At 41.9% G+C, this 26,126-nt stretch overlaps 1 protein-coding gene across 4 annotated transcripts in view; it reads right to left on the bottom strand.

Annotated features, from left to right (window-relative positions):
- Window positions 1-26,126, bottom strand: part of CTBP1 (C-terminal binding protein 1) — a 234,128-nt gene that overhangs the window by 50,563 nt on the left and 157,439 nt on the right. Inside the window, exon 1 of one of the 4 annotated variants that reach the window (XM_066548747.1) lies at window positions 15,654-15,841. The exons of the other annotated variants lie outside the window; for them this stretch is intronic. Coding sequence (XP_066404844.1) covers window positions 15,654-15,693 — 40 coding nt within the window. The 5' untranslated portion in view covers window positions 15,694-15,841. Of the gene's footprint in view, window positions 1-15,653; window positions 15,842-26,126 lie in introns of those variants that run through there. 4 annotated transcript variants of the gene reach the window in all.

The following is a 26,126-nucleotide window of genomic DNA, read 5'->3' as shown; positions in this document are numbered from 1 at the left end:
GGTTGCTGAGTAATGCCATGACACTTGTAACATAGGACAAGTGGCATGAACAAAGTATTTCTAACCTGCAGGTCTGCAGTGCTTTCACTGAAATTTGTTAAATGCTGCACAGACTTATGGCTTTGAAATGGAACAGCGTGTACTTTAACTTAGAGAATAAAGAAAAAGCAGTTCAGAACTACACCCAAACAGGCCAGATGAACTGATTGTTTATTAAACATGTAAAATGGAGTTATGAGCAGTACCAATTGAATTTATTTGTTTTGCACACTCCCTAATAAATGGTTAGTGAAACAAAGTGTCTGAAGCCTGGAACAGGATGGAGAAGAATGAGCCAAAGTACACGAATTCAAATCTTATTTTTATTCTGCATATCCAATCTGCACAAAGATCTTCAGACAAAGGTCTGGAGCTGTTAGGAATGAGATTAAATCTCATCCTAAAGAACTTGAAAGCAACTACACTGGAAACAGAAATTCTGCAACTGCTCGTAGCAGATCTTAAATTAGATAGTTACCAATAGTTAAAAGAGTATTTATTTAGATAGTTCCACATCTCTATAAATATGAGCAAACACTAATAGCCTAACTACTCTGTGAAGATGTGTGACAGAGCTGTTTTTTCTCCAAGCAGCAGTTGCTGCAGGACACCATCACAGCACCATGAATACTGCTCCAATAACTGTAAAAGAAGCCCAGAATGTGACTTTTGCCAGCATCCAGGTACTTCAAGGAACTTCAAACTCCACTAACTAAAATCACAAAATATTAATGAAATTATTCCCTTACTTTTGTCAGTACTGATCAAAGCAAATTGCTTAACTATTTTCCTAGTGAAATGCAGTGAACTCTTAAAGCAAACAGGACACTCTGCCAATAATAATAAAAAAATAAAGAGCCATGTCAATAAATACATTAATGAAATGAAAATTAGGTTTTGTCATTTTGTCTTTTTAAGTGTTGGGTACTTTCTGAGCTTAAACTAAGTTTTGGTGTTAGTCTTTCACTGATTCTGCCAAGTTTTATGTATAAAAAACCTTATATGAAGTACTGTCTTTCTAATACAGTGCACATGATGCAGTATTTTTTTTTCTTCCTTTAAGAGTACATTTTTCCCTGTAAGACAGAAGATAATTTACCTTGCATTGGAAAGCATGCATGTATTAATGATGGGGAATGATGAGGAACATAAATAGTTTCCATTTTCACATTCAAAAACAAGTACCTGGAAATTAATGCTAAAAGCAACTGGCCTATACAGGAGCCCTGTTTCCATGCCAACTGATAACAGAAAGACATATAATTCAACAAAAAAATGAATAACCTACAAAACAAGAAAATAAAGAGCAAGTAGAAGTGCTGGAAATCAAGATTCTGACCATACCCAACTATTTTACAAGAATAGCAAAGAACACATCAATTAAATTGCAATTTAAGACAAGAATGGTGTGCAGCTAATGGCACTTCATCATTACAATACTTCTAAAAGCTGTCAGTCTCTAGTGAAGAAAAACAGGATCCAAAACACTTCTATTAAGAAGGAGGGAACATTTGCACAATTCTTATGGAGGTTTCATATGAAAGCACCCAGTTCCTTTCAGTGCACATCCTTCATTAGGATTTGAATTTTTTGTCCTTAAGGCCTTGCTTTGCACCTCACTCACAGACTTGTTCTGGGGTCCTGCAATCAGTCAGCAGAGCTGGTTGCAAAGAGAGGCTGTTGCTACCTGAGTGTTCATTGCAAAATCATGGAGATGAGAAATGAGCAGATATTTATCAGCACACAAGCAGCACGCATGGCCATGTGCACATATTTATCTGATGTAATTAAAATTTTCTATGTGTATGAGCAAAATTCAGCTTCACAGCTGATAAAACTGCACTACCACTAACAGTATTACAGCAAACAAGGAAGTTCATTAAGTTCATAAATAAAATCATGGGATATACAGTCCACACATGTCAATTTTTACAGGGAAAAACCAGACTTCAAATTTAAGCAAGAAAACTTAGAAATACTGAATTGACAAAAATGCTACTGATCTAAATATAACCAGTTCTGGGATACTAACATTTACACACAATAAAACCAGCACTTTGAGTATATGTTCTTTAAACCTCAAGAAATAAATAACCCCAACTAAAAGGTCCATAAATCCTGTGTTCTAAATGAATACAAACTGAAGGCAGGACAATAAATTGCTGCTTCTTAGTACATCTTTATTTTATCAGGCAACAGTGCTTTTCTTCCTATTTAGCACTTAAAAACATATTAAAAGTCATTAGAGTTTTAAAACAGATAAAAATTATGGTTACAGAACTGGAAGTTGGAAACACCACCACTAATGCATTTCAGTCCATTTGAATTTTGTTTTGTTCCTTTCTGCATAAGTAGAGAATAGAAAATTGCAAGTGCTTGTATCCACCCAACTGACTTCATATTTATGTGAACACAGAGGTTGTTACATGACAGTGGGCCTAAACACTGCATGGAAAAATGCAAAGTTCACAGAAAATGAACTTTAGTTTCATTTACGAGCCTCAGTCTGCATAGGGACTTCAATGACATCAGTGGATGAAAGAAAATAATTATACAGCCATGTTCCAGCTTATCCAGATAGCATGAAAGATTAAGGGTTTCAGACTTTCTTCTTCTGTCTATTCAGAATTTACTAAGAACTGAATTTTTAGATGTGACAGTTGCTTGCTGCCCTTTTAAACAGGCATTGATTTTTCTAGGAAAAGCTTTGCCCTTTAAGGGTAATAAGTATACGTATTCCAGTAGAAAAGATCTAAGCTGAAAAGTTTTTAAGTCACCAACATTTTTTTTTTAATAAAACCCATGCTCCCATCACAGCTCAGAAAACTATACAGTAAGCATTCAGAATCCCTGAAATTTTTTAGGTCTCACTACATTTCTCCAAACTTTCCCTAATGCTGGCCACAGCCAACTGACTGCATTTCTGCAGTTCTTGTACAAGCAGAAAATTCAGCTGTGTGGAGGGGCCAGGATTTCTGCATCTTTCTTCATGTATAAACTACTGCTTTTAGGCTTATATACTAAATTCCTGTGTGGGATCCTTATAGAAAAAAAATAAAGAAAAATCTACACACAGGCCCAAGACACTAACTATTCCCAACTGATTAAACTCCATATGTAAAGTCATGTAGATCACAATTACTTTTCTGGCATTCCAACTCTTCAGAAACTCCTAAAGTACAAAGATATTAATTCCAACAGGGAAAAATGTATTTTAATAAATCCCAATCAATGTGTAATATTACAGAAGTTACAAAACAGCAGCAGCAACTGAAAGCTGCCTGTGCTGGGGCTGGCTGACAGTACCTGCACTCCCAGCTCCACGCTTCCCTGACAATTAATTCCTGCTATGTTTTGGAAGGACTAGGAGTGACAAAGCTGAGTAAGATGAAAGGTCAGTTCAGCTTCTCACACCTTCACCTCTTTTTATCTATTGTCAAAGAGTCTCTTCTGTTCTACAAACACCTTTCTATTTTTTGGAGCCTTCTGAAAGTCAGTTTTATACTGATGACATCGTTTCACTACCATGGATGAAATCATCCACAGAGCGCACAGATTTTTCACACAGTACTGCCCTGGGCAAGATCTTAAAAGGCAACAGAGCAGAAGACTCCATGTTATTTAAATATGAAGAGAAGAACAATAATGTAATAAAGAAAAAAATAAATCATTTTCAACAGAGCAACAACTGGAAGGGCAAACAGCAACAATTTCATGTTTGGCAGCACTTCTTAGCCTTGGCCAGCACTGTCTGTTTATATAACTGAAAGAAAGAATGCTGCCCTGAACTTGCCCATTATCCCAGAGAAAAGGTATTGTGGGAATGTTAGCTTTCACCTGGCTAACTTCCAGATGCTGGCAGAAAAACCACCCTTTTAAAATTTTAGTCAACTGAAAAATACTTGACATTTTTCACATTTTACAATTATTCCAAGTTATGTATAAACTAACACAGGCCTTGAACTAAATCCATATAAAATGGTCATAGTAAGATGATGGACTGCTGTGCAAAAGAAAGAATTGAGGGCTCTCAGAGCCAAATCAAACAGCCACTACTGCATTACTCAAACCACAGCAGCTTTGCTGAAAGCAGGTACATTTCTAGAATAGCAGAAATGCTTGCAATGTCCATAAGAGCACTTGCTGGACAATGAGAGCAGGAACTAAAATAAAGTGCCATCCCAATTTCAGGAATGCAGCCTGATGTTGTGAAGCTGAGCTGGCAATGTGTGACCAGTATGTTGTTTGAACCCTGCATTCTGTCATACAGGTAACAAGAGAGAAAAGCATCTTGCTATGCATCTAATTTCTGCATGGGAACCACGGCAGAAACTGCAACACAGAAAAACCATAGAATCATTTAGACTGGAAAATACCGCGCAACCTGACACTGTCAAGGCCATCACTAAACAATGTCCCAAGTGCCACACCTACAGGTCTTTTAAGTATCTCCAGGACAGTGCCTCCACCACTGCCCTGGGTAGCCTGTTTAAATGCTTGACAACCTTTTCTGTGAAGGAATTTTTCCTAATATCCAGTCTAAATCTCATAATGTAGGTGTAAAGATAAGACCTCGCCTCGGCCTCCTTTTCTCCAGGATAAACAACTGGACACACTTCAGCACCTCAATGTATATTTTGTAGTGAGGGGCCCACAGGAACACAGGATTCAAGGTGAGGCCTCACCAGTGCTGAGTACAGAGGGACAATCAGTGCCCTGCTCCTGCTGGCCACACCACTGCTGATACAGTCCAGGATGCCACTGGCCTTCTTGGCCACCTGGCAACATTGTGGCTCCTGTTCGGCCGCCCTTGAGCAGAACCCCCAGGTCCTTTGCACCCTCTCTGCTCCCAGCCTGGAGCTGCAGGGGGCTGTTGTGACCCAAGGGGAGGAGCTGGCACTTGGCCTTCTTGAACCTCAGACTCACTGATCCATCCTGCCCAGATCCCTCATGTCCCCCAGCAGGTCAACACTCACACCCAACTCAGTGTCATCTGTAGAGTGCCCTCAATCCCCTCACCCATCAATAAGAATATTAAATGGAACTGGAGAGAACCAAAGCACAGTAACTCTGGACTTGAGAAGACCCCAACAAAAAATGAGCAAAAATCCCCTTTCTGTTTTAAACAGAAGGCATTTTTCTTGCTCTTTTCCATCTGGCACTTCAAGTAGCTGTCTTTACTTAACAGTCATCTTGAAGTTTTTAATAAGTCGTACAATGTGCAAACTCAAACTGAAAGAAATTATCCCTTACTTCTTCTCTTCCAAAGTTCAACTGTTAAGTAAAAATAGCTCCCAATCACATCTCTGCTTTGCATCCCAGCAGGAGCAATGGTACTCAGTGCTGACACACCATCCCCACATTCCAGTGCACAGCACATGGAGCTGCAGCCTCTTCACTCACCAGCACTCTGCTGGTTCATTTGCATGAGTGTCCTGTCAAGCTAATTGGCATAACACAACTTCCCCATTCAAATATACAGGAGGGGTTTTTGCTGTTTGAAGAGGAAGAGCTTTAATGGTGGAAATTACATTTTTAATTTGGAGAAAGCAAGCCCTTCAGTCACAGTGGAATGTTTTGCACAGCACTGTGCTCAGTCAAGCCACAGGTTCTGTTTTTAATAAGTGCATTTACCTTAAGCCAGTTCACAAATGAAAGCTCACTGCCTCCCAAACTGTTTCTGTGTGGTAAAACAAGACACAAAAAGATCGACCAAGCACCTACTCAGAGCACCATTAACTGAAGAATCCTACTCTAATTTGGTGCCATGTCCAAGAGATCCCAGAGTGCCTTCCCAGGTAAGCTCACCATCATTTGCATGCACAGGATGCAGGGTGGGATGGGGCACAGAAAAATTAAGTCAATTATCCCAGGTCATTTCTGAGGCTTCTCACAAATGTGACAGAACCACCATGAGCATCTGGGCCATTCCACAGCAACTTGGGACATCTCTGCTCCCTTCTCTCTTCCAATTCCCCTGGCAATAATTAGACCACATTTGCCCTGAAAGTCAGAAGCTGCACCTGACTTTAGTACTCAACTAAGATTTTTAGTAACCAGAAACTTCTACAACAAAGAAAACAACCAAAAAAAATTAATTAAAAAAAAAAACCCAAGAAAAAACCCCCCCCAAAAAACAACCAAAAAACACCCCAACCAATCAACCAAAAATCTTCAGGAAGGTGATTCAGTTCTCATGTAGGACATTAAATTCCTAACACAGGTCCTTCAGTGATGTTCCTTTTATAGAGAGGCACAAATCCCACACAAAGCAGCTGTATTTATGCTCAAGTGTGCTTCAAAACTAGAACACACATGCCTAACAATGTCATTGCAAAGTACAAAGTAATTTGGTTTTCCTGATTCCTATATATCTTAATGCAAATGTGAAATAAGCTTAGTACACTTAGTGCCACTTTACTTACTTAAAAAAAAGTTCAAACAGGCTTGCACTGCCCTAACTAACTCGATTTAAAATCATACTTAAGTAAATGCAAGCTGTTTCCCAGGTATTATATGGCTTCTTCACTTCTTTCACTATGCACTCCTGTGATCAAAGACATCTTAGATGTAACAGGAGAGGTCCTTCACTATTTATAAAAACAACCACTGTTTAATATTCTTTTTAGAATTAGTCTTCTAAAATGAAAACTAATTTTTATTAATTCTCACTAAAATCTGAGAGAGAAGTAGATGATTTTGACATCATTTTTTCCTGCACAAAAAAGAAAAATCCCCTTCTGCCAAAAAATCTTTAGGGCACTTCAATAGCTGCTGGAATTGTATAAATACTTCAGAATATTCATCATTTCTATGAGAGAATATCCCCAGGACAGCAAAAAACCCTAAATTTCATTTTCAATTTCATGGGAGGTTTGTTTTTTTTTCCCCTGACTGTGGGTCTAAGAAAATAGTTTCTATTTCTGTATTTGTTAACAGATTTTTTTAATCTATTTTTTTTAAACAAAGCCACAAAGCTCAGAAAAATCACTAACAGAATTTAACAGACTTAAACAGTTCAGATGGAAGATGGTAGCAAAGTTATGAAAATCAATGCAAAACTGCAATATTCACAGTACTTCAAGTTCTCAATTACTGACTCCATGCAAGACATTCTTTTGTACTTTCTTAATTCAGAGGACTAAGAAAATAAGACTCATGATTTTGGAGAGTTCCCATAATCCTGAGTCTTTCAACTGAGTGGCAGAACTCGTTCCTCAACTGCAAGTAAGGAAACAAACCAATCTTTGAACAACATTTTGGTAGAAGCTTTATCCTGCAATAACTCAGGTTTAGTGTGGAGGATGCAGCCAGAATCCTTTAGATTTGTGAGCCCACTCCAACTCCCATCAATACCAACCAGCCGCTGAATAATTCACTGTCCTGCAGGATCCAAATCTGTTAAGACAGGAAAAGTTGTGCCTGCAGCTTGCTGTTCTCCTAATTCCTACTAAAAACCTTTTCTATTTCTTTCTCTAAGGAGATGGTTCTCACTGCTGAATACACGAGGCTGGTTTTAAATATTAGATGGCTGCAGGGTGGTCACAAGACAAATGCCAAGAATATTTGCACACCTCTCTATTTACAGAAAGAAGGAAAATCATCTGGATTCAAAACACAAGATCTTATGAACAAAGACATGGTAAGACAAAGCCTTGAACACAAGTCTGCCAAATACAAACAACATACATAACCAGACCCAAAAGGCAATTGTGAAACCTTTCAAAACCATACAATACTATAGGAATTAAGTAAACTTCAAACTCCCCTGCAATACTCTCGTCATAGCTAATTTGTGATTTCCTGTACACTCAGTACTAACAGCACAATGGAGCCTCTATTGTGGGCCTCCTCCCACAAGCTTTTAAAAAATGCAAGACATTCTTTTTATCTAGACTGGCGTGGCTAAAATACATCGAGCTCTACACAGATAAAAGGTCATTTTAGACGCTGCTTCTGTTCATAAAACTAAAAAATAAAAATGTGCTGCCTGGTGGTGCTGAGTTTAAAGTTCACAAAGAAGCAGTGCTGTGGTGGCTGAACTGCTGACCACAGATCTCAGGCAGGGCAGATGAAGGAAGCTACTTTAATTTTAGGGTAACAAGAGAAGATTCCACATTGAGAACTCTGCAAATTCAACACAATTCAAATCAGCTTTGAGAGTACCACAGGACCTGAAAAAAATAATGAAAATTTGACAGAATTCATGGGATAAAGAAACTGCAGTATTCACTACCAATCTTGATTGAGGGTGAAGGCTGTAAGTCCTTTAGGTGCAAGTAACTAGTTTATGGAGGTACTAAAAATTGATATTAAATATGTTTTATCTTAAAGGGTCCTGAAAGCTAACACAAGCCAACCAAAATGAACAAGAGTTTCTGCTGGTAGCAGAAATGAAAGACAATAATCCTGGCACGGGACAGGCTGAGAAAAAAGCACAACCAGCATAGACAGTATGCAGACACAGTATGCAGGAGAGAATTTGGTGGGGACACAAAATAAAACCTAAAATGCTGCAGTGGCTTTGATCAGCACCTTAATGACCTTTCTTAGTCAAAAAATAATGCATTAAAATGGAATTAGCTGCCCAGCTCCAGTCAGCATGGGAACACCACACACAGAATACTGAATTACTCAAGATCACATCTCAGTAACCCTGATTATATGAATGGGAAAATCAACGACATGAGAAAGGCTGTGATACACATTAATGCTGTTCACTGAAGCACCAGACACACATTAAGATGGTTGGTAGACCACAAATGTGAAAACGCTCATTACCCGGTTGAAAATAAACAGTTTAACATATCTGGTACAACACATTAAAGTGAAAAAATATTTAAGTATCAGTTTAAGAGTTTGGAGACTGGCTTGTGGTTATCTCTGCTAAACACTTTTGTCCTGCATGACTCTGCAAAGACTGAAGCTACGCACTCGGCAAGAGAGAAACTGGCTGCAACCATCTAATGAAATTTGACTCATCTGGGAATTTTGATGAACTGCTCCACACAACTGCTTCTGCTAAGCCATACATTTTCCTTGCAGGATTGAGAGTGCTGCAAATATGCAAAAAGCACCATCAATTTTGGACTGTTTGGCTTAAAATAGAAGGTCAATTCTGAAAATTCATATTCAGGTAAAAATACCACAGAAGCCGATGGAAACTTTGCAATTATAAATTAAAGGTACAGGGATGTGCATCAATGGCACAGTCATTACCGTCTGTCAGCCCCCTGACTGTTGTCTCTAAGTCTGACTAAGAGCTGCCTGGGGCAGTTCTCTCTTCCTACAAACCCTCCTGCACATCAGCCCAATCCAACTGGAGAGCACACATCCTGGTACAGCTCCTTTCTGGCTCATTCTCCCAACTTCTGACTCACCCAAGTGCTATGATGACATTTTGCAGAGTGAAAAAAATCTATGTGTAGCAGCAGATGATGAAAATCCCCTGCAGTGCTGCTTCTCTCCTGGCTCTTTTCTGAGCTCTGCCTGGCCAGTGCACTGTCTGAGCACGCTGCAGGACAGCCCAGTGGCCATTGCCCTGCCTGGCCAGGCACACAGTGCACGCTCCTGCCAGAGGACAGGAACACAGCTCGATGGGAACGCAGCAGGGACAGCCTCGGAGACTCCCACTTGCCATTCCTGCTGTCATCACATGGCAGCCATGGGCTAATTTTCCTATTGATCATGTTTGGAGGGTGGGAGAGAAGAACAATCTGCCACATGGCAGCAGCAACAGCAGCGAGCCCAGCTTCCAGGGGCTCTGCCATGAGCAAAACTGAAAGCACGACCACTCTCTTCTGCTGCCCAAGAGCTCAGCTTTCCCAAATCACTCTCTGCTGTGCTTAGACCCTGCCCTGACTGCCCAACAACCTGTGGGTGAGGGTCTAGTCCCTTCTGCACAGCCCCAGACACGTTCAGGTAAATGTGCACAACGCTGGGCTGTCCACTGGGGGCTTCCCCCACTGCAGACACTTCTCACCTCAGAAGGTCACACGTGAACCAAGCACAGAAGGTGCCAAAGCAACGCCTGCTCTGAAAGGCAGCAGAAGTTGTGCTCTTGTCATGTTCTGCACGGCAGTGTGAGAATTCATTGCTATTAAAGCTTTCAGCACATCCTGCCAGGACAGAACTCCCACCCACCTCATGACAGGGTGTGTCTGTGTCCCACAGCAGAAGATGGAATCTATCAAGTAATACTGGTGCTGTTCAGGAAGACTGTTAGAGCACATCCAACAATACAGAGTCTGGACTGCACACAGCAATCTGGAACTGTGACTCAAGTCAAGTAAGAAATGTTTCCTTGCTTCCGTTTTTTTTTTTTTTTTTTTTTGAGTTGGCATCAGAGCTCCCCTAAATAGACCAAAAGGAGAGGAGGGGTAACGTGGTGAGCTCTGGCACACAGGCAGAAAGCGTGAACAACTTTCACTGCAGGCTTATGTAACTTTGCTGGTGGTGACACAACCCGCTGAAGGGCGGTTTAGGCAGGGATAAGGGACATCCACTGACCTGTAAATAGAACTATTAAAATATGCCTTGAAATACCTCACATAAAGCAAAATTATATAATCACATTGCCTCGTGCTTTAATACTGAAACAACAAAGGATTCATATGCAACAGAAATGAAAGCTTTCTATTAATACCTCAACTTCAGAATTAGAGAATTAGCTGAACAATTGTCCCCAGTCCCAGCTTTTTCTGCTTTCTGCATAGGATCCCTTCTGGCTGACTACCCTGGAAAGTATACTGCAAAGAAGTTCCTCTAAAAGCCCCTTGAAAAATGCAGATATAAAAAAAAAAAAAAAAAAAGAAAATGCAAGGATAAGCAAAAGTCATCCAAAATAAATACCAGCATGAAACATGCTATTGTATTAGCTACATTTAATTCAAAGAAAAAAAAAATCAAACAATGTCAATTTTCAATTATGTTGATTAGAAACAAACTGGATAATTAGTAAATAGAATAATAATATAGGAAACATTATATGTTTGAAATGAAGTGACAAAAATATTCCAGAAGAGAGAACAAGCTAATTCATAATCTTCCTCAAAAATTAATTTCTCATTCTGCTATAGCAAACATAAACACTTTTTTTTTGCACATCAAAAAACAATTAACCTATTCATCTAAGGCACAGATGTTTTTCAGGAAAGGTTTTTTTAGAGCAATTTTTTTTATTTGGCATTTAAATTTACCGTGTGATTTATTTTTTTTTATTATTATTATTTCATTACTGCTGGAACACCCATAGGGGTAAAGACCCAGGTTAAGGCAGGCATGCACCCCTGGGCTGTTTTCAGCAGGCAGAGCCTGAGGGTAGGGCTGGGGAATCCAGATCCTCCCATCCTGACACACCACAGATTGCAGCTACTGAGTGGCAGAAATTAGAGGAGCCCAGGGACTGCATTCTGTTCCTCAAGGAACCAGAGAGGTCTTGGGTCATGTTCAAAAACAATCTGAAGTTTTTACCCACTTCAACCACCAAACCAAAGCTGAACATCAAAGGGCTCCAAAAGCACCAAAAATGAGTCTAATCTGGGGACTCCCAGCACCTTTTTTGTGTCATGAACAATTTGGGATTTTCACTCCATTTCCCCTCCCCACAGCACACAAGGCCACACACCAGTTTCAGTCAGCCAACACTCGGATGCTGCCAGATTCCCAAAACACTCCTGACCATGTTAATCATTTGGGGAGATGGGCTGAGGATTGCTGTGCACTGGAAAAGATCCTGTCCTAATCACAGCTCCTAACCTAAACTGGCAGAGATCCTGTCCTAATCACAGCTCAGAGATCCTAAACCACAACTGGAAGCGCCGCCGCATTTCTCCAGCTCTCCCGGAGGAATACTGGTGAGGGAGCAAAGGGTTACATTTCAGCAGGAAACGTTAATTTTAGATTTATCTGCAACGCATGTTTTCCTGATCAATTCATAGACTAAAATGAATCATCATCTTTGCTCTTGAGGCAACAGGGGAGAAAGAGACCCAAAACTACAGCTGGGAATTTGTTTTCCTGAGCTGTAAATCCATTGCTTTTCTGTCTGGGAGTGAAAAAGCACGTGCAGCTAAGGAACTAAGGCTAAAGGGCTCTGTACTACAACTTTTATCCTCACCTTAAATTTTAGGACACGTATTAAAAGTGTAACTTCATCTCTACTCTCACACTAAATAAATAATTATGGGGGCAGGAGGTGAGGGAGCCTCAGAGGAGGCTGCTACACTGCTGCACTGCCAACTGCTCTGGGGTTTGAAAGCTTGACACATGCTGGAGTATCACCTCATCAATGTTCCCAGCTGGCTTGGGAGGCAAAAACCTGACTACTACTCTTAAAGGCAGGTCTCACACACGAGCAGCCCAAGTGCTCCAGATAAGCTTCAAGAAATACAGTTGTACAAATGCATGGCACATAAGTCAAAACAAAATGGCAACAAGAACTTTTAGTCCAAAACATCAGCAGTTTCAAGTTTTAATTCTCTTATGTGAAATACCACTGTATTTCAGATAAGAGAATTAAAAATCATGTTGCTTCTCAGCATCTTTGCTTAAATGACATTAAAATCTGTGCCTTTGTACACACTCACTGCTGTTCAAATTGCTTTCTAGTAAAATAAGCTTTTTTACTTTTTTTAAATATTTACAGTATCTACGTGAAATAAGGTACTTGGGGAGAACGTCAGTTTTCTCCCCAAAAGGGATGACCCAGCCTAGTCAGTGATCTGCAGTAGATGTTCTTATTTGATAACAAGGGATTGACTTTATGTTTCAAAACGTTGGCAAGTGCACTACTGTATGTGCACGATAGCACTTCAGTGTGCAGCCCAATCCTAATCTCTCGGATCACGCTTTTGGCTAAGAGCTGCAACCCACTCTGTTTACGCTGCAAATAAAACAATAGCTCTCAGAAATGGAGAGATTAATAAATTGAAGGATCACACATTTCTAACAAAGGGCAGACACTTTTTTATCTTTATGATGCAGAAGGACAAGTCAAGAGGTAACCAAACTGACAAGCATAAGGGCACCTGTAATTTGTTTTATCATGCTATCAGAACTCCACAGGATGTCAGAGTATCACAGCATATACAATATTTACGTTTCTACACATAGTGTACTGTGTTCTCAGAAGCTGCATGCTCCAGCTATTCCTTAACCACATATGACAACACTCAACTGCAAAATTCACAAAGGTGACTGGAGGAGTTTCATTCCAAAATAGCAGTTTCATTGACTAAACTCTTCTACTGAGCATGACTACAGCATATCTCGGGATTACTACTATTTTATTTGCCAGTTCAGTAATGAAACAACACAATCCCTGATGGAGAAACACTGAATCTCTGTTATTTGGGGGGTATGGGGGGTGTTTACAGAAAGACAGAGAACACACCCCTGACTCTGCATCAATTTACATCCTCAATGCCATCAAACAAACACAGAGAAGCTAAATTCACATCCCAAGTATTATTCTATATTAACAATGACAAAAATGAGGGAACAATTTAATTCCCCCGCTTTCTCTCATCTGTTTATCAATTGCAGCCACCTCATAAACACCCATTTCTTGTCCAGGCTGGAAAAGAGGCAGGTTGGGGGCAGAAGATTGTTTGTTCCCTTTTGGTTTGAAATACTCCAATGAATTGCCAATGGGCAAAATACTTTGTCACTACCTCACTCTGGGGATGGCTGACATAATAATAAACTGAAGAGGATGCTATCTGCCAAACATTAAGGAATTCCAATATTGAAATCTTGCTGCCTTTGGGGGTCAATAAAGAGCAACATTACAAAAGACACTCAAGTTAGCAGTTTGGGCTGCTAATTTTACATGCCTGCTTCACCAACGCACAGCTAAAAATAGATAAAACAGATAAGAGCACAGAACAAAGAGATGCACTGGACAATTATCTTTCTGCTGGCAGTCTAATTTATACTCAGCTTTTTAACCCTTCTTTTTTATAAAAGAAAGAGATTTTCAAAGTATTATTTAATGCAATGTCAATATGAAATTATTAAAGAATGTTTTATTTTTCTTAGCATTTTCTTGCTCCCATCCTAGTGGGACAGAATAATGAGATTTAAAATATTTTAATAAGGGCATCAGGCTACTTGCCAAGGGGCTGGAATACTAAGTAAGAATATTTACATCTTTTAAGACCCTGGAGGAGGAATCAGTGCAATGCTCTTGAAACACGTACACACATCACAAATATGACAGTTAATTTTAATTTACTGGAAAAGAAAGTACACACTCACTTCAGTTTATTAGGCCTCATTATTTTCAATGAGGCTAAAGGGATGATTATCTTTAGCTGCTCTAACATGGCCTAAAAGCAAACAGTCTTCCTCATAAGGACAACACTTACTAAAATATAAGGCTCTGTGAAATTGTTCAATTTAACTTACAACAGGTGAGATTTTAAAAACCAGCACTTCTAACAGTATTTTCTACCAATTATTCTGTCCAGCTCGGTTCTATGACTTAAATCCTGACTTTTGAATTTAATTTTTAGAGGAAAACAAAGCAGCATAGCAGTCTGACTCATATCTGCACTGTAAACAGGCTTACTCTATGCTTTGTAGCCTTCTTTTGGTAACATTTACTTACAGAATGATAATGTTTATAAACAGAATCGACATTCTGTCTCCTTATGTCTGGGGGCAAGAAAAAAAAAATCACCTTCAGATTAACATGACAATTTATGCCCGGCAATCCTGGAGGCATCACCCTGTGCATATTATTCATGTTACCTTAAAAACACCACCATAAACGCAGGCTTCAAAAAAAATAAAAGTAAGGGAATAAAAGAAACAGAGAAATTGAGATTTAGGGTGAATAGCCTTACCTCTGACACACAACCCGTCCGCAGCTCTGCCAAAACCATCCCACCAGCCAGGCCTTAAGCACTTTTTTACAGCAATAAAACGCAGCTTTTAAACTTCCTGTTTATCCAAACACCGGCCCAGCTTTCCCGCAGCTCGGAGCCGGCACCGCTCACCCCACGAGCGAAACCCAACACCCCAAAGCTGCCAGGGCAATACCCCAACACCCCAAAGCTCCCGTGAGGGACCCAACACCCCAAAGCTCCCGTGAGGGACCCAACACCCCAAAGCTGCCCTAGAGAACCCAACACCCCAAAGCTGCCCTAGAGAACCCAACACCCCAAAGCTGCCAGGGCAATACCCCAACACCCCAAAGCTCCCGTGGCAGACCCAACACCCCAAAGCTCCCGTGAGGGACCCAACACCCCAAAGCTGCCCTAGAGAACCCAACACCCCAGAGCTGCCCTGGCGGACCCAGCAACCCAGAGCCCTCTGGGGCGCAGCTTCAGCGCCCTTGGAGTTCGGTACTTCGGGAGGACTCGAAACCCCCGCCCCTCCGCCTCTCGTTTTTATTTCCCTTTATGTTTTCACCCAACCTCAAAAAGCGGCCACCGGGCAAAGTTGCGCCGGCGCTGCGGCCGCCAGGGCAGCCCCGCAGCCCGCGGCGGGGCCCGGAGCGGCGGTGACGGGCACACAAAGCGCGGCGGCGGCGGCCGCTCGTGTGTGTCCCCCCCCTCCGCCCCGCTCCCCGCCCGCCCCGCACCGCGGCGAGCAGGCCGGATGGTTACCTAGAGGCAAGCCCTTGTTCAGGAGGTGCGAACTTCCCATGGAGGCGCCGCGCTCCGTCCGCGCCCGCCGCGGGGAGGAGGAGGACGGTGAGGACGAGGAGGATGCCGGGGGGCAGCGCCGCTCGGAGCCGCCGCGGCAGCCGCGGCATATGGCGGCCGCTCCGTGGGCGCCCCCGAACTGAGCGGCGCCTCGGTGCGCGCCCCCGCCGCCGGGCGCGTCCCCGCCACCGCCGCGCGCACGCGCGCCCGTCCGCCCCCGCGGGAGGGAGGGAGGGAGGGAGGGGCGGGGTGGGGCGGAGGGGGGGGGGGCGTGGGGGGGAGCGGCCGCTGCCGCCGCCGCCGCCGCCGCGCCCCCCAGGCTCGATCTCTTGGTTCTAGGCGGGCTCCGAGACGAACGAGACAGCGGGGCGGGCGAGGCTGGCTCGGCCGCGCGCAGCGAAACCGGGACCTGCCCTGGGACGCGATGTCGCCACTGCTTTGTTTGGTTTTGTTCTGTTTTGTTCAAACTTCGGCAAAGTTAACGCCGACTGCGTTCACAGAGTCACGGAATGGGTCATTTTGGAAGGGATCACAGCGGGTCATCGAGTCCTACCTCCCTGGTCAAACGAGGTTTTCCCAGAGCGCGCGGCTCAGGATTGAGTCCAGACGGGTCTGGAAGATCTCCAGGGAGGGAAACTCTACACCCTCTCTGTGCAATGTATTCCGTGTGCAGTCACTGCACAGCAAAGAAGTTCCCCCGCACGTTCAGGTAGAACTTCTGCCCATCACTTTCTGCCCCTTCCTGCCATCCCCAAATATCAGCACTTCTGGTGTTTCGCTGTATTTGTGATCTGGCTAAGGCTTTTCCCTCACGAACTAACAGGAATGAAAACAAATCAAGCCACAACGCTGTAATTTTGCTCCCGGTAAGGGTCAGTGCCTCCTGCAGCTCCCCGGATCCGCCCTGAAGAGCCCCTGAACTAACCCCGCGGTCTCCGCAGGGTCGGAACCGCCGCGAGCGAGGGCAGCTCTTAGGGAAAGAGCAGCGAATTGCCCAAAGTCAATGAATCCAAGGCCGATTTCTTCCCCACGGGAACGCTCCCATCGCGCCCACGTGGCCGCGGTCCCTCGGGGTCACCCCGCGCCCGCCATGCCCTCCCCGCCTGAACAGCGGCGGCGGCGGCCGACGCGAACCAAAGTGGTGGCGGCGCCCCCGCGGCCGCTGGGTCGGCTGACGGCGGCCCCGCCCGGGCGCGGTGAGGGAGCGGCGGCCGCCATGGCCCTGCCGCCTCCTGCCCCGCGGCTTTTTTTCTCCAGAGCGCCCGGAGCTCCGCTCCAACCCTCCCAGAAACTTTCGCTCTACTGGCACAGCTGCCCCTTCCTCCTTGCCAGCCGCGGGCGGGAAGCGGAGCCGCGGCCGCTCGCTCGTCCGTCCCCACCCACAGCCCAGCCCAGCCCAGCCCGGCAGCGAACGTCTCTTCTCTGGGTTTTTCCAGAAATAAAACGATCGTTTCCTGTCAGCAAACGGCCCCGGCATCCCTCAGGGACCCGGACCCTCTCGGATAAAGACAGACACTCCTGGGTAGCAAACAAGAGCAATTCACTGGGAGAACGGACAGGGCTGTCGATTTTTCCCCGGGGTTTTTTGGGAGTTGGTTTGCCTATGAGGGAAATATTTGAACCCAGAGGTTATGAAGGGTGGTTTCAGCCTCTGAGTTGTGTGGATTTCAGGAATCCGCTCAGGGCACAACTCAAGGATTTTAGCATAACAGGCAGCCTTCAGCAGCTTGGCTCCAGCTCCCTAAAAACTTGTTTTCCCCCATCATTTCCCAGGTAGTGTGTCCCTTTCATGGGATTATCCACCGGGATTGGGAGGTAGCTCCCAGGACAAGTTTATGCAGCCTCTGATTTATCTTCATTTTCCTCCTGTATTCCTGGGAAAGCCTTTTGTGGCTCAGCACAGACGTCTCAGACATCCCTCAAAGAACAGCTTCCCTAAATTCTCACTGTGCATCACTAGGGCAGCATCTAGCCAAGCGCCTCATGTGGGGTTTGTATAAATAAATTTGGGTTTAATCACTTTAAAGTGGCTAACCACTTTATTGCCATTTATAGATGTTAGCAAAATATAAAAACACATACATATCAAAGCTCTAAGGAGAAAATAATTATTTTTTTTCTCCCTCACTGCTTCAGTTGCCATGTGGCAAAGTATCAGGAATGAGCATTAGGGGGTCAAACACGCTTAAACCACAAGAGAAATATCTGTGAATACCAATATGGATATGAAAATCTCCAGAAAAAAGAAATTACTAGAGGAAAAGGAAAAAATCAAAAATGAAATTAAGAATTCAGTTGCATTTATTAATAGAGAGACATAAACAGATCCAGGCACTGAGACCATGTCCTCAGTGGGGTTACATGACTGGGCAAATGTTTAGATCTAAACTGGAACTGCTGCTTCGGGGAGGGAGGGGAGTGTGGCGCAAAATATTATGACAAGGGGAGTGCTCTAAGTGAGGATAAGTTGGCATGATGAACAGATGGAGGATTCAATAACAGGAGGTTATTAATACTGCAGTTTGGTATTCTCTACGCTACTTCGTGAAGGGATTCATATGCTTGCTCTTTTTCCTTTTCTGATTGTACACAGACCTAACAAATACACACGCTGTAGGTAACACGGGGCTCAGGTCCACCTGGCACACCCATCACTAGTTCATGCTTCCTGGGAAAACATCCTGGGCTGGATCCTCAGCTGATGCTGACCGGACCAACAGCGCTCCCTCCAGCAGCAGCAGCAAGCCCAGCTGCACCTGCTGAAGGAAAGAGGTTATCTGACCCCATAGCCCCAGCCAAAAGGTCTCTGCACCCTGCTCGACAGCTGCCACAAGGCACCTGCTCTACAGAATAAACTATGCAGACTCTCAGGATGGAAAAGAACATGAAATAACTCAAGCAAAATGGAAGTTTCCCTTTAGAACACAATGCAGTGCTCTTTCTGCCTCAGAAAACTTCCCCAAATTCAGCCCCCCTCCCTTGCATGGCTGTCAGTGGCCTAGTTTTGGACTGGACATGAGAAAATCCAGCAGCAGAAGAGCTGACTTCAGCCAAGCCTCTGGTTTCCCCCACCCATTTTGCTTTCTCCAGCAGTCTCTGATCACCTCACACTCAGTTGTCATCTTCACAACTTTTACACCGTGGCTTACAGGGCTACAATACATCTTTCACAAAGCCTAACAATCCCCATCCTCTTACTGCATTTGGGCACTGCTGTTACTGCAATCTCTTCTTTCAACAGCAGTGTAACACAGCTGAGTGTCTTCTGTGCCCTGCACTAAGAATTATGGCATTTTTCAAAGCCCCCAAACTGTTTCTTGGCTTCTTATGAGTCAGCTGGAGGAGCACATGTGCTGCAGAGCAAATACATTGTTTTAAGTGTATCTGTTAACAGCCACATGTATAATTTAAGTACAAGTTTTATTCCCCTCAGAATGGGCAACCGTAAGGGCATGACCTTGGGCTTTCACAAATTCGGTGCACTAGGGCACACTATCTTTAGCAGCTGTGACTTTGAAGATAGTGAAAGAGGAAGTTTTGCTGTCTTACCCCCTAAGATACATGTGGAATGTTTTCTGAAGTGTATAGTGAGGTTTGACAATTCTCTTACACAAAGATACTGCTATTGTGTGCTTACAGATTTTCTTTAGTTTGTCACAGCCGTGAGTGCTGGTTCTTTCATGCATGATTTTGCTTTGTTATCAAACAGACGTCATTCATTGTAACAGTTTTTAAAGCCATAAATTAAAGACCTTTATGCATTTTTAATATCAAAATGCAAGATTATGTTTCAATGGAATATCTTAACTTTTGTCAACAGTAAATCTTGCAGATGCTATTATGAGATCCTAGGAGAGATTTATGTCAGAAGAAAAGAATGGTTGGATAAAGAGGGTCCAACATTTAACCTTTATCCTAAAATAGATTGTTTAAATGTATAATCAAACTAAGTCAATTCAATTTATTTAAAACTTGGAAAGAAAACTTTGTTTGGATTTAAATATTTCCTTAATTCCTTCACTTAGATCCTGAGAAGCATTTGTTTATATAACACACAGAGAGATCAGCCTACTTTGATTTTGCAATTGCGTATTTCAATTACAGCTTCTTTTTTTTTTAGTTATAACTTCCCCTGTGTGCAACTTCCCACTGCAAGAAGTTAATGCTTTCTGGTTCATGTGAAAGTCATTTTGGAGAAAAATCTTCAGGTTTTGAGGGGAAAATGGGAAAAAAAGAATAATTGACTAAAGAGAACCACCTCATCTTTAAGAAATTGCAGTCATTGCAAGCATGAAATAAAATAGAGGACCTTCATCTGTTAGAAAGAAGGTGAAGGATGAAAGTAGTAGATTAAAGTTCCACTTAATGAACAAGAAGTTCAGCTGTGTCAAACATTCAAAGTCATTTTTGAAATGCCAAATGTGCATTGCTCCTTTCTCAGATTGGAACAGCTCTACTAGGTCTATGCTGGAAATACAGAGTGAAAAAGCTTGTAGTGAGCTGGATGAATGGATGAATAAATTCCCTTCAAGCCACTGAACACAAAAAAACCTCTCTCTTCTGATGTTATCTGTATTAAGTGTCTAAGGGATATTCTTCTTGTTCTCACCCTCTTCATACAAGTGCTAAAAACATAAGAACCCAGGGTCAAATTAAATCCTCTGCATTTTCTTGTTGTCGTGAAACAAGACATACTATTTTCCATCTAGTCAGGGGAGTTACCAGACCATCTCCAGGATGGTCTGTGTTGTGGCTGAAGAGAAAAAGAAGACAGAGATGAACAGCAGAAGAAACCTATCAAGAACCATTAGTGGATGTCAGCCATTGTCCATCTGTTCACAGTGGAATAAATCCAGACCTGAAGGAACAATTGCAACCTGCCCCATATGGCTCTCTCCCTTCTGCGCTGGCAGGGCTTCTTTGGGGATTTGACATTGGATGAGGTAAAGGAGAAGCAGCACAATCTGTGTTCCCAGGAATGAGCAGCCAATTAACATGAAAGGACAAAAAATGGGTTAGTGACCCTGGGAAGGTTTTCTCCTCCTCACCTGTCTGAAATCTTGCTCATTCAAACCATGTAACTGGCATAGCTGAGGGTCCTGCTATTAATGAAATCTTAAAAATTTACATTTAGCTACTAACAAAATTCTGTGGACAGTGGGAATCCCTCAGTTGTGTGGGAGACCACAGATCCAGTTGTCTCCCAAAGTGTTAAAGAAGGCATTTAGAAGATATTACACTCACATTCCATTAAAAATTATAATGCACTATGCTTTCAACATAATGAACCAGTGTAACAACATTCTGCATTTACTTTTATAGAACTAGATTATTGAGTAGTAATTTACTTCTCAAGTTTTAAATCAGTCTGGGCCTGGTCATGAAGCAAAGTGCTATTTTTTAGATGATTTAGGGAAGTAGGCTCTGGCCTATGCAGAATAGTTATGAAATCTGTCTCTTTAGAATTATAATGAGAACCAGATACTCTTTATGATGCTGCATTCTGCATGCAAAAAAAAAAATGAGATCTACATATTAAGGCCAACTGAGGGGATCAAAACCCACAAGTCTGTGGTAGATTCAATAACCTGCTTGGCAGTGGCAATTTCACAGGTAATATGGAGAATAATGAACCATCCAATGGCCTAAACAGAACCAGTGGATGTCCTGAGTGAACTTGCTACTGGGGCTGTCTTACTGAGCTGCTGTGTCATTTGCACTCTACTATCCTCCACCTCCTCTTGAGTTCTAACACACTTGGCATCTTATTTTTATCAAACATGTACAACAAGTAGCCAGGGAAAAAAGCAGAAGTTGTATCAGAGATAGTTTTCAAGTTCCCAAACAATTATATTTGCATTTGTGACTGTCATTCATTCACTAGGTGGCATAAAAAGCATCATACTTCCTTGTTTCAAACACACACCACAAGACTGAGGATGCCCTCAAGAAAAACTAAACACATATGAAATCAAAGCCACATCTCACTAAGAATTTAGCTAGAGAGTTTTGTCTGAAACTTAGCACAAGTCTTACCCATCTGAAAAACCAGCAAGGATACTAAAGGATGAAAAAAGCAGAACAGTGTTACATGAAACTGTCAATATGTTGCAAAGGACCTTAGGCACAACCACACACTGGGATTATGTACATTTATGACATTGAAATGAACTCTCCTGCTTTGTCAAATTTTCTCAGGATGATGACAAGTTACCAGGCTTGAATTTCATCCTCTGCCAAACTGAGCACTGCTTTGTATCACCATGAAATACTGCACTACCAGCATTCCACTATCACCTGCTGCTAAGATGAGCAAAAAGTGACCTCTAGTGAATCCCCACAGCAGCTCCTGACACACACAGCACCTCCCTGGCTGCCCCTGACTGATCACATCCCCCTGCAATTAAAATCTGATCGTGCTGCACCCCAACACCAGTCAGCAGCTGCACCCCATCAGTCAAGATCTTCAGGTACCTGCAGTAACCCACACTGTTACAGCACAGCAGCTGTAACAAGCAACAGAAGACATTGACTGGCACATTGAAAAAACCTGAACACATTTGCCTCAACAGAGTAAAACCTGCCCACTGATAACTGCTAGATAATTAAATAGACAACAATAAAACATGCAAGCTCTATCTAGAGATTAAAATTATTTAATTTAATTTAAAAAGTAGTATATCCAGAAATTTGCAAACAAAATGAAAAAAAACATTATATTAAATATGTACAAATAATACCAATGTCAGTGATCTTTGCATTCTAAGAAAACAGGAAATCTAGAGTGGAGAATCACAGTAAGCAAAGAGATGGGCAGTGAAAATCAATTTCATATTTACAACATACGGAACAACATACAGGCTAGGCAGTCCATTACAGTGAATGGTCGATGGTTTTAGAGCAGTAAAAAGAAACTAGCAAGGTTTCATGTGTAAAACACAAAGAAACACATTCCATGTTCTCTGCCTCCATATACCTGGCGACACATATTTTTAACCTTCTCCTAATACGTTTATCTTTTCCTAACAAACGTCTATAGGAGGTTATTGAGAAAGCCACCTTTTTGCTTTTATTAAACCAAAATACTCTTGTGCAGCTCTTTTACTTCCTAGTCTCAAGACTTAAAACTGAATAGCTGAAAAGTAAACTGCAACTTATCCCTATGCAAGACTCCCCAAGATGTAATTCCATCCGTAAGGGACACAAATTTATGTGATTTACAGAGTGATGTGGAAAAGAAAAATTAAAGATATTGAAAACACTCCCTTTGTATAGCTGAATAAAGAGAGAGCAGTGTGTTCTCCTAGCAGAAAGATCACACTACTTATATTCATGTAACACAGAATTTCAGTACAGAAGCAAAGGCGGTTCAAAGAGGTGATAATCAGTATCAACAGATTTACTGCTGTTTGAGCTGATCTGTACTGCCAAATACCCTGACTTACAGACTAAGGCAGCACTGAGCATTGTGATAGGATGGTATTATTTAAAGATTAATGGATAAACTTTCCAAAGGCCTTATCATATTACATGAAGAAGATACTGCAGAGAGAACACATCTCATGGAAATGTTTGCTAAATTATTGTCTTTTTAACGGTTCAATTCCTCTACACAGGAAAACACCATCTGACAGGGATGTTTTGTTGAATTTGTATCACAGCACAGCACAACTCGGGTCCTACAAGTGTCTTCTGGGAACTCCATCATCTCACAACAACCATTACTCTTGACACAGCAGGATCACTGGTGCAATTTTAAACACAGCTCTTGTTGTGCCAGGCAGGCATTGCCAAGGTGGCTGGGCTGACGCATCTGCAGCATCTGTGATTCACAATGGCACTGTGGAAAGCCCACAAAGATTTCACCCTGAGCTATGCACAGAATCGTCTGAGATCACTGACTGCAACCATTAACCCAGCACTGCCGAGGCCACCATTACACCATGTCCCCAGGTGCCACCTCTACATGTCTTTTAAATACCTCCAAGGACAGCGACTCAACCACTGCCCTGGGCAGGCTGTTCCAATGCTTGGGCACCCATTCCATGAAGACATTTTTCCAAATATCAATCTAAACCTCCCTGGCACAACCTGAGGCCACTTCCTCTTGTCATGTCCCCTTGTCCAGGTCCTTCCCCTGAGTGAGTCACCCTGTCACAGAAGGAGATCGGGTTGGTCCAGCAGGACCTGCCTTTCATAAAGCCCAGACTGACAGGCCTGTAGCTCCCAGGTCCTCCTCCAGGCCCTTCTGCTGGATGGGCGTTGTGTTTGCAAACCTCCAGTCCCGAGGGACCTCCCCAGTGAGCCAGGACTGCTGGGAAATGAGAGAAAGTGGCTTGCAGAGCAAAACAAATGGCATTAAAATAAATTCTGTGACAGTTTTGAAAGGTAAATTTCCTGGAACAGACTATTGAATAGAAGAGGACTTGGAACATTATGTTCCTTTTGAAAGCAGTTTCAATTAATGCAGACCATGTTGAATATCTTGCTGCTTTTTTTTTCTCATTTATTTCATCAAGACAATTACTTGGTTTCCTAACATATGCTGTCTTTTTCATGAAGCAGCGTATCTTATACTGCTTTTATGTAACAAACTATTATTTTTCACTACACTAATGTGTCATCTGAATTACAAGATCACAAGTAACACAATAAACATTAAAAATCTGCAATCAACAATTTTTAAGTTTTCATTTTTATCACATAATTCCAAGGAAGATCTTAAAGTATATAAAGCCTATTTTTTCCTTCCATTCTTATGGTTTCTTTGGTCCTGAATAATTCTATGAACAGCTGAAGAGTCACTGATATCAGAATACTCTCTTATTAATTTGTATTATTTTATGTATCTGGAAGAATGATCACAGTACAGGCTCGTAGATCACCACAGGAAGAAGAAAGTTCAGCAGACATAGACAAAAAGGGAAATACTTCCATGCAAAGAGATTGGGTTCGTAATTAAAATGATTTGATATGCCTTATGAACAGTGCAAGTTATATCACAGATGATGAAGTTACCTTAGGAAAAATGTACTTTAAATTAACTACTGGAAGCTAAAGACAACTGAGCTGTAATAATAAGTAAATGTATATAGATAAGGTATAAATAATTAATTCTCTTTTCCTGAAAGACCTGGAAACAAATGGGAACATGCTGTGCATGGCTGTACTGTGCTGATCTCTAACTGAAGTGGCTTCCGAGACCCGTGACCCAGAAAGGTTAAAGTTTGTGTCTTTCCCAGAGGCTGCACCTCTATGATTAACATCACAGAGAAGCCCACATCAGAAAGAACTATCACAAGAGAGGAATGAACAATAATTCATGGAGATAATAAATAGTCGAAGGAGAAAAAGAAAAACAACCCTACTTTGGTTCAATGAGTATTTTGAAAGTTTTTCCTTTTATGCATGATAACTGTAACTTTTACTAAATACCAAGCACTGAAGGAGATGATTTATTTGTTTTTTGAGGTTTTACAATCACAAGCAGAATTAAGTGTTCCCACTCTATTCCTGAATCTTTCCTGACAAGAGATTTCCAACTCTACTAAAATCTATGGATGTTTTCAGATGTAGACAGATGTCTGAGAGGCCACAGGCTGAGGTCATCAAACTCATCTCATTTGTGACCTAAGCTTAGTCTCTTGGCTCTCTTAAAAAAAAAAAAAAAAAAGCAGGGGGTGCAGGGGGAAGGGAAATGATGGAAGGGAAAGGACACCAAAGAAATTGTTTGCCAATTTATCTAGGAATTTTTTCTAGTTTTAATCTAATAGCACACACAGAATTTGGTAACATAAAGCCAAGATGATGCACATTGAGAAGATATATATAATATATACTTGGTCATCTATCATACACTCCTCCTCACAGCCTAATTATTGTTTATGACATTATTAGCAGTCAACTGTCTGTTATTTTCTGCACATCTAACCAATCAGATTTTCAAGAACTCACATTTAAATCTCATTTCAAAGGCCATTTTACTGCACTGAGTTAAATTGCTTAAATTTATATGTATTTTACATAAACCTTCATTTATCAACAAACAGCTCAATTTCTTGGTTCTTGAAACACTCAAAGAAAAAAAAGTACCATGCTGATGCTGACATCATTTTGGCTGCTTAAGGGAAGATAAAATTGGGTCTCTCAAAGCTGCAGGCAAAATACTACAATGGATAACAAATATTCCTTGTGTATACATGATTGGAACGGCTGTCTCCATTGGGCACTGACTGAACATTGTGGAGCACAGAATGGATTCAGAGAATATTTTATTGTTAGAGTCAGTTCATGTGGACATGCAGTATTCAAACAGTTTATTTTACAATTGCTGCTACCTGCTCCCTGACCCCAGAGATGCCTTCTTGCTTAAAACAACCATCAAACCTCTGAAACACTACAGAAATCCACCATGTAAATAAATAAATATATATA

Source organism: Molothrus aeneus, chromosome 4 (assembly GCF_037042795.1).
Source record: "Molothrus aeneus isolate 106 chromosome 4, BPBGC_Maene_1.0, whole genome shotgun sequence".
NCBI classification, from domain to species: Eukaryota; Metazoa; Chordata; class Aves; order Passeriformes; family Icteridae; genus Molothrus; species Molothrus aeneus.
Note: the sequence above shows the minus strand (reverse complement) of the source record. Positions and strands in the feature narration are given on the sequence as shown.